This window comes from Anolis carolinensis, chromosome 1, assembly GCF_035594765.1.
Source record: "Anolis carolinensis isolate JA03-04 chromosome 1, rAnoCar3.1.pri, whole genome shotgun sequence".
In the NCBI taxonomy this organism is placed as follows: domain Eukaryota; kingdom Metazoa; phylum Chordata; class Lepidosauria; order Squamata; family Dactyloidae; genus Anolis; species Anolis carolinensis.
Genome location: NC_085841.1, coordinates 237,867,569 through 237,883,047, shown reverse-complemented (window position 1 = coordinate 237,883,047; position 15,479 = coordinate 237,867,569). Strand labels below are relative to the sequence as shown.

Genomic DNA, 15,479 nt, shown 5'->3' with positions numbered 1-15,479 from the left:
TCTCACTGCCTGATTCCCCACTTTCCCAGGACCTATTCATGGAGGATGCATTTGTTTTCATTTGTCAAACTAGTATGTCATAAAATCGTAGAGTTGGAAGAAACCACAAGGGCTATCTGGCCCAGCTCCCTGCCATGCAAGGAATACATGATCAAATCACTCCTGATAGTTGGCTATTCACCCTTTGTTTAAACACTTCCAAAGAAGGAGGCTCCACCACACTATAATTCAATTATCCTTCCTTAATTTTGCAATGCAGTTTTCCCCCCAGTCAAAACAGACATACAAATATGCAGACTTTTGGCAAGATTGCTTGCTAAAGAATTGCACATGTTTGGAGAAATTGTATATAAACATGCATTGTGATTTTTGTGTGTAGAAAAGCACACAGAAATGGGCATAAACATCTTAATGTATACTTTTAAAGACATAATTTAAAAAGCTATTTTTTTAAAAAAAAATAACGTATCTGGAAACAGTGTTGAATGAATAGGTGATTGAAAAATATAAACATTATAGAAAGTAAAACTGAGAGGTTTGGGGATGGCTAGGAGAGGAAAGACCCAGGCCACACATGGCCCAACAGAGCCAATGGACTGCAGTGGAAGATGATGGAAAGACAGATATACACTCCTGTGTCCACCTTCTTTGGGTCACAGGGTAACACTGCATGAGGAGCTGGTTCCTAGCCTCTGTATTGCTGAGGCAGAACACTGCAATCAGGAAGAGATTCAGGGTTTATGGAAGGAGGCAAGGCACAATTATCTCACCATCGAAGTCCACAGTTCCATCTCCATTGAGATCAACATCATGCAGCATCTCATCCACCTCCTGGGTATTGAGTTGCTCTCCCAGTAGGGCAGTCACAGCCTGGTGCAGCTCTGTCCCACTGATGGATCCATCTCCATTTGTGTCAAACTTGAGAAAAGAAGGAAATATGAAAAGGTCAGTTTATGTGGCTTTATATCTAACCCCAGTCCTCATGTTTCCTTACGTCTTCCAGCTTATTCTACCTCTCCTTTTCAGACCTACCTACTTTGCTCAACTTTTCCCATCTCTCTTGTTTTCTCCCCTATCCTGACAACCCATTTGGTGTTGAATTTGGGTGCTCAGAGCAGAAGCCAACCTTTCCTCTGTGATATATTGAACTATCTGTGTGGTTTGGGACAATCATGTGCATCTTTCCTGCTCCAATAGTATTTTTTCTCCTGGTGAGGGATGACTCATGGAGGAGTGGCCCATGCAATTGGGTCACTCTGAATGTTTCTCTGTCCTCTCCCTCCACATAATGGGCATGCAACAAAGGGAAAGCAGCTCCCATAATGTAGTAGTTATTGATGTCAAGCAGGGTTATCTCTAGCTTTAAACAGAGAATGAGGCAATGTCGCAAGTGGCATATATCAGGAAAAGTGGTAGCAACTAGCAACCTGCTTCTTGGCAGGGGGTTGGACTGGATGGCCCATGAGGTCTCTTCCAACTCTACTATTCTATGATTCTATGAACCTCCCCTGTAGTTTTTGAGAGGCTGGCCCTGGTATGAAGGGAGACTGTGTCTTGGGGTGTCAAACTCATTTTCACCAAGGCCCACATCAGCATTATGCTTTCTTTCAAAGGGCCGTTTGTAATTGTAGGACTGCATAAATTTAACTCTGCTGAACTGGGATAGAAAGCCTTGCGGGCCCCATAAAATGATGTGGCAGGCCGGATTCATCCACAGGCCTTGTGTTTGACACATGTGCCATGTCTCGTATCCCAGTGTACCAGATCTCCTTACTATTCTGCCACGAGAAAGCTAAGAGTTCCGCTTCATCTAATGGTCCTCTTCAGTAAAAGTAAAATTCTAAGAAGGTGCCTTTACATGTAAAGCTTCACAGCTACACAAAGATCAAAGATGGGGGGGGGGGGTACACAGATACAGAACAAGGGCGAAAAGCACAATTTTGAACACATGTCAGCTGTCTGTGCCATTTTACTGAACCTAAACCTGGGGACATCCCACCACCACCTGAAAGTTAATAATCCCGGCTGCCAAAAGGAATTGACATTCCCATACTTGAAAACCAGAGGGCACTGTTTTCATATGTCAAATGAGTTCATTATTTCACTATAACAAGAGATCCATCATAGTCAATCATTTTGCCAGCTGTAATTACTAATTCTGTTGAACCAGTAGGGCTGCAAGGACTCTAAGCAAAATAAGGCAAGATTTATGGATTCCATGGATTCAAGGGCTCACTTTAATGTATTTTAGACTACACAGAGAAGCCATTGAAATCCTCAAGCATGTGGACAACTTCAACAGAAAGGAAGAAACCATGAAAATGAACAAAATCTGGCTACCAGTATTAAAAAACTCTAAAATCAAAACAGTGGATGGGAACCAACACTCTGAGGGCAGAGCACAGCTAATGACTAACAAAGGATGCCCCCAGGCAAGAGACAAAAACCTTTCCAATGCTAATTAGGGTGATTAACTGAAACATTAATGCTGGCTTCCCAGTGACAAAGGACTCTTGCCACACCCTGGACTCTACACAGATATATATTCTTTCCTTTCCTTACTTAATTTATCCACACCTCACAACCTCTGAGGATGCCTGCCATAGATGTGGGCGAAACATCAGGAGAGAATACTTCTGGAACATGGCCACACAGCCCGAAAGACATACAACAACCCAACATAGTAATGTCTCCTCTCCTGAATACGAACATTGGACAATGGCACAAATCTATTGTACACGATTGTAAGTTGCTTTACAATGACATAACTTTACAACAGGATGCCAACCAGAACATTTTGTGTTCATTTTTGAGAGCTCTCCTGGAGTTTCAGAATTTTTCACATCAGCATGTCTGTAGAGGAAGGTCCAGCATCAGAAAGGAAGAGCTGACTTTATAAATCTCAGCTAAAAAGCTCAAGTGCTTCACATAACTGCAAAGTTTTTATTCTTCTCTATGTTTTACTATTCAGGCTATTAGCAGAGATTATGAAAATATAATGTGGAGGTCTAAACAGGACACTACATAACACATAATGCAAAGAATTTGGTAAATTATTGACTCCCTTGTGTTTATTTTTGCCCCAACGTACCTCACGGAAGGCGATTTTCAGTTCCCTTACGCCCACCATATGAGCAGTCTCCTCACGCAGCTTTGGACCCATCATTTCTACAAAGTCGTCAAAGTCCACCCGCCCGCCCACTGTGTGGAATGAGAAGGTGAAAGGGTTAGCTTCCCATAGAATGGAAGAAGCATTACATTAGCATTTTAATTAAATATACCTCAGCTTTCTGTCTTCCTGGACCATAGGGTAGAGAGTCCAATTTCATACTCTCTAAAATTTCACAGATGTACAAATGAATAAATAAGTGTTACTAGGGCCAAAATCTGATGCCTGTGCCTAGGTGATGCTGTTGTAAAGGGCAAGTCCTGGCAATGCCATTAAATATCAAATCTGGTTGCATGAAGTATGTTGTTTAAATAAAAATACTAGGTGTAACTAATTAGGGATACACACACACACACACCTTTTAAAGGCAGTGTTCTCACCCTGAGATTCTTCCCCTTTGCTCTGAGAATTGAAAATGAATGTCTAGGGCTGGAGATTCAAGGCTAGACCTTCCTTTCTGCCATCCCGTTGGGTATTCTTATTTTCTCTTAATATTTGCATCCTTATATGGTCTAATGCTCCTGCTCACTAACTCTTTTTTGTTGCATTTCTGGAACTCATGTTAGTGGGATTTAGCTAGCAATACCTTCCTGGGTGTTTACGCCCTACCTATCGCATGTGTATCTTTCAGTTTTAAAGCTTATTTTTGCAACAGCTACACAAACAACATTTTTAATAATAATAATAATAATAATAATAATAATAATAATAATAATAATAATAATAATAATAATACATATTGAGTAAAAGCAACTTCACAATGCTTGGGAATTGTGAGGGGAAGAGGAAAGGATGGTGACCACCTCTGCCACATGATTGCTGGAATTTCACAACTGCAGCAGAAAGGATCAATTACTCGAGAGGCATATTGGAAAAACAGCAATATTAGAAGCCATTGATGGGTTTTCCCATCAGTGAAACTCCACTAACAACTGAAATGCAAGGCAGCAACAGGAGAGTCACAATGTCGTATGATAAGCACACTATTATCCTGCTGTTATTGTGATTTATCAGCCTTACATAATAAAGTCCTGATAATTTTGGTAACCTTTACTGTCAAGAGATATAGTAGTGATGGGAGGAAATAAGAATACCCACAAAGAAATAATCAGCTTAGCAACACTCCAGGAGTAGTTATGTGATTTCCAAGAAATGTAAATGTTTGTTCTTTTCAGTATAATAATCACATTAGAAAACTATAGCTTTTTCTGTACAAGTTTATCATTCTTAAGTGTTAAAAATGAATCTTAAGAGCTATAATCTGTGAAATACAAGCAAACCATAAGTCCATGTATTTGTATTATTAAAACACTTCTAAACTTATTTTCATCTTTATGGATGCTGACATGTTTTACAAATTTAATGAAAATTATAATACAATAGGAAATAAAATATAACTAAAACAATAAAAACACCTAGCCACATCATCAAAATTAAAATAAAGCAGGCAAACAAAGAGAGTGTGAGTTTCTGCTGAAACAAGTGTCAGAATCTCCAGCATACCATAAATGGGGTGCTAAACATGATAAGGCCCTATTTTCTGCAGTGCCTTCATGAATTATTTTAGGTCTATGCATCTATATATCTATATCTATCTTTCTTTTTTGGATTACCCTATATACTCATGTATAAGTCTAGAAATTTTAATTTAAAAATTCAACCCCCCAAAAATGAGTCAATGTGAGTACTGTACCTTAATTCTTATTTTAATAAAGGAACTAGCTGCTCTGAGTAGAATGGCAAAAGGCTTGAGCTTAGTTTCCTTGACATTTAGGGACAATGACGCAGAAGTTTATGCACTTCTAAGAGGAAGAGAAAGGGATTGGCTTGTGCTTCTTCTCACTGCTTTGGGTGTGGTTATGGGAAAGAAGAGCGTAAACTCCCAACTCACTGCGCATTTTGATATGTTGGGAGATCTCGATAAGCTCCATTTCAGTGGGCATGTAGCCCATGGTTCGCATGCACTCTCCCAGGTCCTTGTAACTGATGTAGCCGTCCTGGTCAGTGTCAAACTCCTTGAAGGCATCTAGCAGTTCTGTTGGGAAAGATTCAAGAGTAGTTTCCAGACATGACACAAATATTCCTGTTTTAACCACAGCTTGAAAATATTCTGTTTATTTCTTTGTATCTATGTGTGCACAACTACTAGCACCTTCAGCTAGAATGGCCAATGACTTTCCAGGCTTAAGTGTTGGCCTCAGAATAAGGTATGCTGTAATAGAAAAAGGACCAAAGGCACAAAAGTAGCCATAACAGCTACTATGTATTGTGCAAGTATTTTGTTATACATGGTTTTGAGAAATATAGCTGGTTTGTGGGTTTGTTTAAATCTGACACACAAAACTTCTTACTTGAATTAGCCTATGTGGGGAAGCAGAAGAAACAGCTAGAACAGGCGGCCACTACCTCAGGGCATCATTCTTATCCCTCTTACAATTATGGCAAAGATTTCAGTAAAAAAAATAAAAGATACAGAGTCTCACTTATCCAACATAAACGGGCCAGCAGAATGCTGGACAAGCGAAAATGTTGGATAATAAGAAGGGATTAAGGAAAAATTTATTAAACGTTGAATTACGTTATAATTTTACAAATTAAGCACCAAAACATCATGTTTTACAACAAATTGACAGAAAAAGCAGTTCAATATACGGTAATGTTACGTAGTAATTTACTGTATTGACAAGTTTAGCACCAAAACATCACAATGTATTTTTGAAAACATTGATTACAGAAACATTGGCTATGGCTACTAATAAATTGACTACAAATAAAGATAAATTGAATAAAATGATCATACAGGAACAACATTGTTAGAAATTAAATCTGGAAAAAATTCAGTCCTTGCTGCCTAGAGAAATAGCTGTGGATCCTAGCGGGAGGCAGACTGTGTTGAATAATCCAGAATGTTGGATAAGTGAGACTCTACTGTAATACCAATTATGTGATTTTTTTTTAAATGACAAAAGACAGAAATGCATATTGTGTGTGCGATATAAAAATATTTTTATGGCAAAACACTAGAATCATAGAATCATAAAATTGAAAGAGACCACATGGGCCATCTAGACCAACCCCCCACACAGGGAAAGCACAATTAAAATACCCCCGACAGATGGTCATCCAGCCTCTGTTTAAAAGCTTCTAAGGAAGGAGCTCCCACCACACTCTGAGGCAGAGAGTTCCACTGCTGAACAGCTCTTACAGTCAGGCATTTCATCCTAATGTTCAGGTGGAATCTCCTTTCTGTAATTTGAACGCATTGCTCCAAGTCCTAGTCTCTGGCGCAGCATAAAACAAGCCTGCTCCTTTCACATATTTATACATGGCTATCATGTCTCCTCTCAACTTTCTCTTCTGAAGGCTAAACATATCCAGTTCTTTAAGATGCTCCTCATAGGGAATGGTTTCCAGACCTTTTATCATTTTAGTCACCCTCCACTGGACACCTTCCAGCTTGTCAATATCTCTTTTAAACTGTGGTGCCCAGAATTAGACACATAACTCCAGGTGAGGTCTAATAAAAAAAGTTTCACTTAACCACAGTTTCATGTATTCATCTATTCACTTAGGGCCCCATGTACAGGCTACACTCTTTTCTCAGTACCGTCATCATTTCTCCCATTAAAAATAATATAGTCCTTACATTTTCACATATCCATATGAATTCTAGGAACATATCCTGTACAGATGTTGTGATCGTATTGTATTTTCTTTGCTTCTGTTGTTGTCATTCTCATCCTCACCATCTTAGGTGCCTTCCAAAATGGATACAGAAAAGCTATCTTAGGAATACAGTAGAGTCTCACTTATCCAACATAAATGGGCTGGCAGAAGGTTGGATAAGCGAAAATATTGGATAATAAGGAGTTATTAAGGAAAAGCCTATTAAACGTAAAATTATGTTATTTTACAATTTAAGCACCAAAACATCATGTTTTACAACAAATCGACATAAAAAGCAGTTCAATACATGGTAATGTCATGTAGTGATTATTGTATTTACAAATTTAGCACCAAAACATCGCAATGTATTGAAAAGATTGACTACAAAAACATTGGCTACTAACAAATTGACTACAAAATAAAGATAGAATTGCATAAAATGAACTTATAGTAACAACATTGTTGGAAATTAAATCCATAAAAGTTCAGTTCTTGCTGCCTAGAGAAACAGCTTTGGATCCGAGTGGGAGGCAGACTGCATTGGATAATCCAGAATGTTGGATAAGTGAGACTCTACTGTACTAGAAAAAGGATGAGCTGTGCAAACAGTCCTTTTCGTTGATACTTGTTCATATAATTTCCTTCTCCCTGCTTCCATCAATCCAGGACCCAACAACAGCTAATGCCTGTTTACATTGATGGGGCAAAGTATAAGATCAGTATAGGCAGAGCCAAGACGTTTGGCATCTATCTTCTTCCCTTACAAAGTCTAAGTGTCTCTTGCATCCTTGTGCGGGTTGGAAATATTTGAGAGAAGGAGGATATGGACAGTGTCCTACTTGCCCTACTCTACCAAGACCCAAATTCCTCATTACCATCTCCCCAGTTCAATGGCTACTCACCATCCAGCTCTAATGGGGAAAGCTCCCTTTCCTGCAAAAGAAAGGGGGGAAAAGGAGAGTTAGAGTCCAGCCGTTTTACATTGTAGTATAAACAAATTGCTTAGAACATAGTTTGGGGATAGATGAAGCAACAAAGGAGTAAATTCCCTAAGATACATGAACAAGACAAGAAGGTAAGAAAGATTGCTTCAATGTATTGTGAATATTTGATTGTACAGTTTTGTTAAACAATGCACAGTCACACAATATTCTACATACTTTAAAGTGCTGCCTCAGGTGCAATGATGCCGCGTGTGCAAGTCCATTTATGTAAGCATTAGCGGGATATCACAACTGCATACATCACTCTGCATATGTAGCACAACTTACGTATCTATATGTCACTAACTGGATGCCAGACATTGTTTCTGACCAAAACATTTCGTCCCCTCAGATTCAGCAGACTAGAAATTGGTCCAAACTGGGTGAAGACGCCCTCCCATCAATTTGTGTTCCTGTCAAGGGACTCCACCAGTGTATACGAAAGGCTTACCACCAGTTAGCCTCCCTCTGAACCCACAGAGAGGTTTGTAGCAAGAGCAAGACCCCCAAACTGGGGTGGAGTAGGGACCTCTAGGATTTTCCTCCTGGAAGCTGGCATCATTAATTCTCCCATTGCTTTCAATGGGGCAAACAGCTAAAATTTAATGTTTTTGGCTAGACTGAAAAGCCCAGCACCTAAACACCCCCTCACCTACCTTATGTACTGAGTATTGCAAGCAGCAGGACTGAGGATAGAAAGATAAGTCGATCTGCTTCTTTGCATTTCTGTGACACCACATAGGCTTCCACTACAAGTATTGTATTTGATTCTTATCTATATCCCTATAGTACATAAGGTACTCCTATACTATAGCAAGGGTAGTCATATGGCGGTCCCCAAGAAGTTGTTGGACTCAGCATTCTTCATACATGGCTATGCTGGTGAGAGCACATGGGTGCTTGACTTCAGCAACATCCAAAGGGCTGCATCTCTCAGTATTTTTTCCCTTTGTATAAATGTATTACCATTAAGCAATAGTTCTTTACATCTGACTGGCACCTTGCTCAGATATAATTAATTTGCGAAGCTTGCTATCATTATGAAAAGCTGTAAAAAGACTGGATTTGTTGGTGACAGTGACATACATTATAATCAACCCCTACATGCTCCTTCTCTATCAGGGGAAAGATTATACAGCCAGTTGTATGTTCTATGAAAATTATAGTGCCTCAAGGATGGGCTGTCAGAATGTTAAAGGATCATTCACATTATAAATGTGGGTACTTTGTTTATTTTATTTATTTTAATCAGTTCAGCAAGGGTGGGGCAGAAGCACCTCTAGAGAATGTAGAATTTTGGACTTGATTAGCAGAAGATTACAAATAATGATGGATCTCAATGATCAAAACATAGAGGGAAACCTACGAACCCCTCCATTTATCTGATAGGGGAAGGGGGATCTGTATGTGTCTATACATATATGTGCTGTCAATCAATGGGTTTTAGAGCTCCTTAACAGCATCTTAAAATTAATAATAAAGAAGAAAAACACTAAGAAACCAAAAATGTTGTCTGAAATAAGCGCTAGTTTCTACTCAAACAGATTGGAAATCCGGAAGCTATGAAATGGGATTCCCATGGTTCCATTTTCAGCCAGTCTGTTCTCACTGGTTATTATTATTTATTATTATATTTATTTATACTCCACTTTGTCTCCCCCGGTGGCACAGCAGGCTAAACTGCTGAGCTGTTGAACTTGGTTGGCAGTTCGAATCTGGGGAGCGGGGTGACCTTCCACTGTTAGCCTTAGCTTCTGCCAACCTAGCAGTTTGAAAACATGCAAATGTGAGTAGATCAATAGGTACTGCTCTGGCGGAAAAGTAACGGTGTTCCATGCAGTCATGCCAGCCACATGATCTTGGAGGCGTCTACAGACAATGCCAGCACTTCGGCTTAGAAATGGAGATGAGCACCAATTCCCAGAATCAGACACGACTAGACTTGATGTCAGGGGAAAACCTTTACCTTTACCTTATGTCCCCTAAAAGGGACAAACGGCTTAGCATAAAAACATCAGTACAGCATTTAAAAATATACATATACAAATATGGTCAGGATATCTGTTATTTGTCCTTCAGATAGAGAACTTAGGTGATGGGTGAGAAATTGAGTCAAAAAAATAAGATAAAAGTCCCAGCATTTGTGGGAAACAGAATTACAACCCCTCTTTTAAACATAAGGAGGCAGAGTTTCCCCTACAAATGAACCTAGCGAGAACGGAACATGTTTGCAAATAAATACAAAACGTTTCGAGTCCGTTTTTTTAAAAATAATTTTTTTAATGTGTGTATATGGAAGGGGGAGGTGGACTGGGCATGGCTGGGACCTTGGAAGAAGCAGTCCTTCTATAAGAGGACAGCAATTCTACAATGTTTTGTCTTGCATGACTAGAAGGAAATCGTCTCCTGACAATGTCCTCTAAAAAGTCTCATCTCTTTGAAGGAAGCTGATTAACACTGAGGGAAGATTGCATAATGAACCTCCTAGTGCTTATAACAATCCTTCCCACTTCCACCCCAGTAAAAAAATCGCTTCCCAAATTAACCTGCTGAAGGTTGGATTAAATGGATTGGAGGTCATATAACAGCTCTGCGAGTTTTATCTGTGCCACCCCTGTGTGAAAAGAAAGCAGCTCTTCACACGGCTTTTTATTAAACCTGAAGTCTCGAAGTGCTGCAGTGGAGATGTCTGTCCATCCTTTCCTCACTGGACATGCTTGGGATCCATTCGTAAATAGGAGGAAGCCTCCAAAAAGAGATAGGCTACCATTTCTCCTGATGTTTTCCTCATCTATATTTCCCTCTGGCTAATGGGATTTCCTGCCTCATGGCAGGGCAAGAGACCTGGGCTATTTATATGAGTTAGACAAGCAAGGGCTAGGAAGATGCTGTTCTGGGCTAATGATAATCTTGGTTGGCATGATGCCACCCCACTGCTGCTTAGAATCCAAACAGATCCAGTCCTTAACCAGCACCCTCCTCGCAAACTATGGCTCCTGAAACAAAGCCAGCTTCTGCCCTAAGGTTTATGTAAATCTATCACGTCTCAACAGAAAATTCTGGAAGCAGTACCTCTTGCTGTACCCACCAATAAACAGTCCATAATCAAGGCATGGCAGAGGAAGGCAAGCAAGAGTCGGAGATGATGGGAAATTGAGGTTGTTTGAATTTTACTTGCACCAACCCCAATAGCATAGCTAGTACTCAGGGATTATGGGAGCTATTGGGTAATAAGGTAATAGTGCCTGGCCGGTGTTAGTGCCTACTCCTGCTGTTTCCACACAGTTTTTGGTTTTACCCTGACATTAATTCCAATCATGTCCGACTCTAGGAGTTGGTGCTCATCTCCATTTCTAAACCGAAGAGCCAGCGTTGTCCATAGACACCTCCAAGGTCATGTGGCCGGAATGGAGCACCGTTACCTTCCCGCCAGAGCGGTATCTATTGATCTACTCACTTTTGCATGTTTTCAAACTGCTAGGTTGGCAGAAGCTGGGACTAAGAGCGGGAGCTCACCCTGCTCCCCAGTTTCGAACCACCCACCTTTCGGTCAGCAAGTTCAGTAGCTCAGTGGTTTAACCCACTGCAGCACTGGGGCACCTTCCACACAGTTTTGATGTCCCTTATTACTGGTATATGGCACTAGCTGTGCCCGGCCACGCATTGCTGTGGCAAAGTGGTGGTGGTATTGGTTAAAAATTGTTGTGTAATTTTTATTTGACGTTATTTGCATTTTTTATTAATTTTATTGTAAGTTATATTTTTATTTGTTATATTTTATTATTTTCTTGTATTATTTTTAGTTATTTTCTGTTATTATAGTATTTTATTGTATTAATTTTTAGTGTTTTTTATTATTTTTTATTGGGTTGCTAGGAGACCAAGTTGGAGGAGCTTAGCCTTCTAACTGGCAGCAATTGGATAAAAGCAATTATTCCTCTCTCTCAAATTAGGACTTTATTTTTCTTTTCTTTTTGTTGTATCAACCTAGAGGCGTGGATGATGGGTTGTGTTGTCAAATTTCGAGGTTGGGGGGCCTGTAGTTTTGTTGTTTTGTGGGTCGCCGTGATGCCATCACTCTTTTATATATATAGATAGCCCATGTCTGAGGGGTGGAAAGCTTATATATAGTGTTCCCTCGCTACTTCGCGGTTCGCTTTTTGCGCTCTCGCTGTTTCGCGATTTCTTTTTTGTGGTCCAAGGCACTCTCAGAATGCCTTGGACCTTAACACTTTCCAGTCAAAAGTGGTATCTATCTATCAAACTAACCAATTAAACAACACAAAGCAACTCATGGAGGACTAGGCCGCAGCGGCGCCTGCCTTTCACACATGCGCTCTCTTGCCCCAGCCCCTCTTCTGAGAAGACTTCACTGGCTCCCCGGGAATCCTGGGAGTTGCAGGTTTACAGCCTTCTCTGCCAAATTGCTGCCCGCCTCACCAAACTAAAACAACTACAGTGCAAAACGGGCTAGCAAAGGAGAGAAAGGCCACTTAACTATTAAAATAAGGTATAAATATTAAAATAAATATAGTGCCCCTACTTCGCGGATTTTCACTTATTGCGGGTGGTCCTGGAACGTAACCCCCGCAATAAGTGAGGGAACACTGTATACTGATCAAGCTGCCAACAACATCAAAATTCTGTATTTTTGAGTGAGGTTCCTTCAAGGTGTGCATTCCGTAATTTATGTGGACAACATGTTGATTTCACAGAGAAACTCATGGCTAAACTAACTGAGGTGAATACTTTCCCTGTTTGTCAACCCTGCATGCCCTTTATTGCCATTCTGAAACCCTGGCAACACTGCAAAGGCTGCATATAATAATAGACTTTATGACACATGAATAATAGGGCTGTCCTGAAAACACAGTGTGCTCAAACAAAGAATTTTTCTCTCTGGGGTCAAAGGTGATGGAAAACTGGTTCCACATGTTTTTCAGTGCAAGCCAGCTGCAAGCAGCAAAAAACCTTGGCAAATGGTGATTGTGATGTCATAAACTCAGCAACCTCCCTTCCCTGAAGTGGTTTCGAAATTTTAAATGAACTGTTATTTACTTATTTTAATAAGACAGTCAACAAACAAAAACCCCACACAAATAATTTAAACAGCTCAAGAGCTAAATGCTTCAAACCCGCTCCCTTACATTGGAAGAGGCAGAATCAGTATCACGCTAGTGAACACTGAAGACTGAATGGAGCTTCTCAACATGATGCAGTATTAATTTCATGGGAGATGACTTTGTTTTAACTGTTATTCTAATGTTAGGGGTATATAGAGCCTCATCTCTTCCCTCTCATTGAGAACTCAACACATTTTGTTTACACTGTGTTGCATAACCATACACTTATTCTTGTTCACTGTCTTCACTTAACTTTCAGGCTTTCTTACACCTTGTTATCTATACTGTAGAATGAAAGCAGTTTGACACCACTTTTAACTGCCATGGCTCAATGCTCAGGAATCCTAGGAATTCAAGTTTTATGAAGCACCAGCAGTTTTTCCGCAGAGAAGACTAAAAGATCTCGTAAAATTGCAGCTTCTGCCATTCCACAGCATTGAGCAATGGCAGTTAAAGTGGTATCATGCTGCAGTAATTCTACAGTGTAGATACACCCATCCACAAACAGGCCTGCACCAATGTCTTGTCAGGTGGAGTCTCATTCAGGGTTCCACACAGACACACTCTTTTTTAGGATATCAAGCCATTGGTCTTCCATCCTGCAGCATCCAGTTACTTCCATATCAGTTGAGTAGTAAACCCATTCTTAATTTTCATTCAAATTTGTTTTTTGTTTTTCGAGTCAGGAGAAACTTGAGTAACTGCAAGTTGCTTCTGGTGTGAGAGAATTGGCTGTCTGCAAGGATGTTGCCCAGGAGACACCCAGATGTAAAAAGCCTATCCAAGGTTCTGAACTCATTTGGAGAAACAGAGTTTATCTCTTTTGACAGATTAAAATCCACACGGGATTTACCACCATGTGATTTGGAACGGCCCAACAATAAGGCAGTATGCTATGCACCTTATATGTTAATTTTGAGAGACGCTTATGTTTTCTACTGCTCTGCAAATCTTGGTATTGTCTACTAATGATAATTCCATCTGGAGAGGAGTGTGTGCATATAATAATAATAACTTTATTTTTATACCCCGCCCCATCTCCCCGGGGGGACTCGGAGCGGCTTACATGGGGCCATGCCCGACAACAATACAACAGCAGCAACAAAACAATAAAACAAATATCGAGAATAAAACAAATGTCGCATCAATAAAACATCAACATCAGTAAACAGTCATAAAAGTCGGCATACAGCATAAAATGATTAAAAACGGGAAGGCTAAAAACACGGATCTGGGCCAGAGTGTGTGAACCTGCATGTATGTATGTGTGTTTTATAAGTCAGAGCTTTCAATGTTAATTTTAAAAAGTAATTTGTTTCCATGATTAATGACACTGTGTGAAAAGCAATTCATTGTTGGTTATTATTATAGAGTTGCATTTTTTTTTACATTGCTCTTACTATAGAGTCTCACTTATCCAACATTCGCTTATCCAACGTTCTGGATTATCCAATGCATTTTTGTAGTCAATGTTTTCAATATATCATGATATTTTGGTGCTAAATTCATAAATACAGTAATTATTATGTAGCATTACTGCATATTGAACTACTTTTTCTGTCAAATTTGTTGTATAACATGATGTTTTGGTGCTTAATTTATAAAATTATAACCTAATTTGATGTTTGATAGGCTTCTCCTTAATCTCTCCTTATTATCCAACATATTCACTTATCCAACGTTCTGCCGGCCTGTATATGTTGGATAAGTGAGACTCTACTGTACTTTCTTTTTGTTTTAACCTTTCTGAGGGAATTGGTAAAGTTGAGAAGAGAATGACATTACACTAGAAAAATTCAACTCAGAATGCTTTCCTATAATGCCTCCTTTAAAAGTAGTAATTGAAAGGCATTAGAAACAGTTAGTCATTACACTGGTGAAATAACTTCATTTTCTTACTGTTTAACTTTTGAAATGTAGTTTCATCACACAGTCAATGCAAAAGAAATTAATTAGCTGTGATACTTGTCCCTTCTGTGCTCTGGTACCATTTTAGCCCCAAACAGGGTCACACTGAATTTGGTATTAGTAAATAGGACATTGGGGGCTTAGTTCTACCACTTCCTCCTTCACTCTACACCAGATAGGAATCACGCGGCCCTCCAGAAGCTGTTGGACTGGAAGTCCCAGAATTCCTCACCGACTGCACTAATAAAGCCCGGAAAACACACAACCACCACTAATAGGACTATTGGGAGCTCTAGCCCAGCAGCAACCTCTGATGGGGACACTTCGTTCACCCAAACTCTATGGACATGGGCTCACCTTGCCAAAGACGGTATTGAGGAAAGGCGAGTAGGTCTTAATAGCAGCGGCATAGGGGTCAGCTTGACTCTTCTTGCCCTGTTTTCGCCCCAGGCTGGACTGGTTGCTTCGCCGTGACTCCGAGCCAGGGCTTCTGTTGCTTTTGGGTTCGCCGTCTCCTTTGGGGGGCTGCTCTCCTTCCTCTGCTTTGCCCTTGGCGGGGCCCTCCACTTCCCCAGACTGTTTGCGTGGCATGGGACAGGTAGGTCTCTCGGAGATGGGCACCCACTGGAA

The 15,479-nt window shown here is 40.1% G+C and overlaps 1 protein-coding gene across 1 annotated transcript in view; it reads right to left on the bottom strand.

The window, feature by feature from the left end:
- The window catches only part of LOC100557930 (calcium-binding protein 2), a 19,914-nt gene extending 4,435 nt beyond the window's left edge, over positions 1-15,479 (bottom strand). The window contains exons 1-5 of the mRNA XM_062967202.1: positions 15,207-15,479; positions 7,738-7,768; positions 5,061-5,204; positions 3,092-3,201; positions 771-918 (exon numbers count right to left, since the gene is read on the bottom strand). Of these exons, the coding sequence (XP_062823272.1) occupies positions 771-918; positions 3,092-3,201; positions 5,061-5,204; positions 7,738-7,768; positions 15,207-15,440 (667 nt within the window). The 5' untranslated portion in view covers positions 15,441-15,479. The remainder of the gene's footprint in view (positions 1-770; positions 919-3,091; positions 3,202-5,060; positions 5,205-7,737; positions 7,769-15,206) is intronic.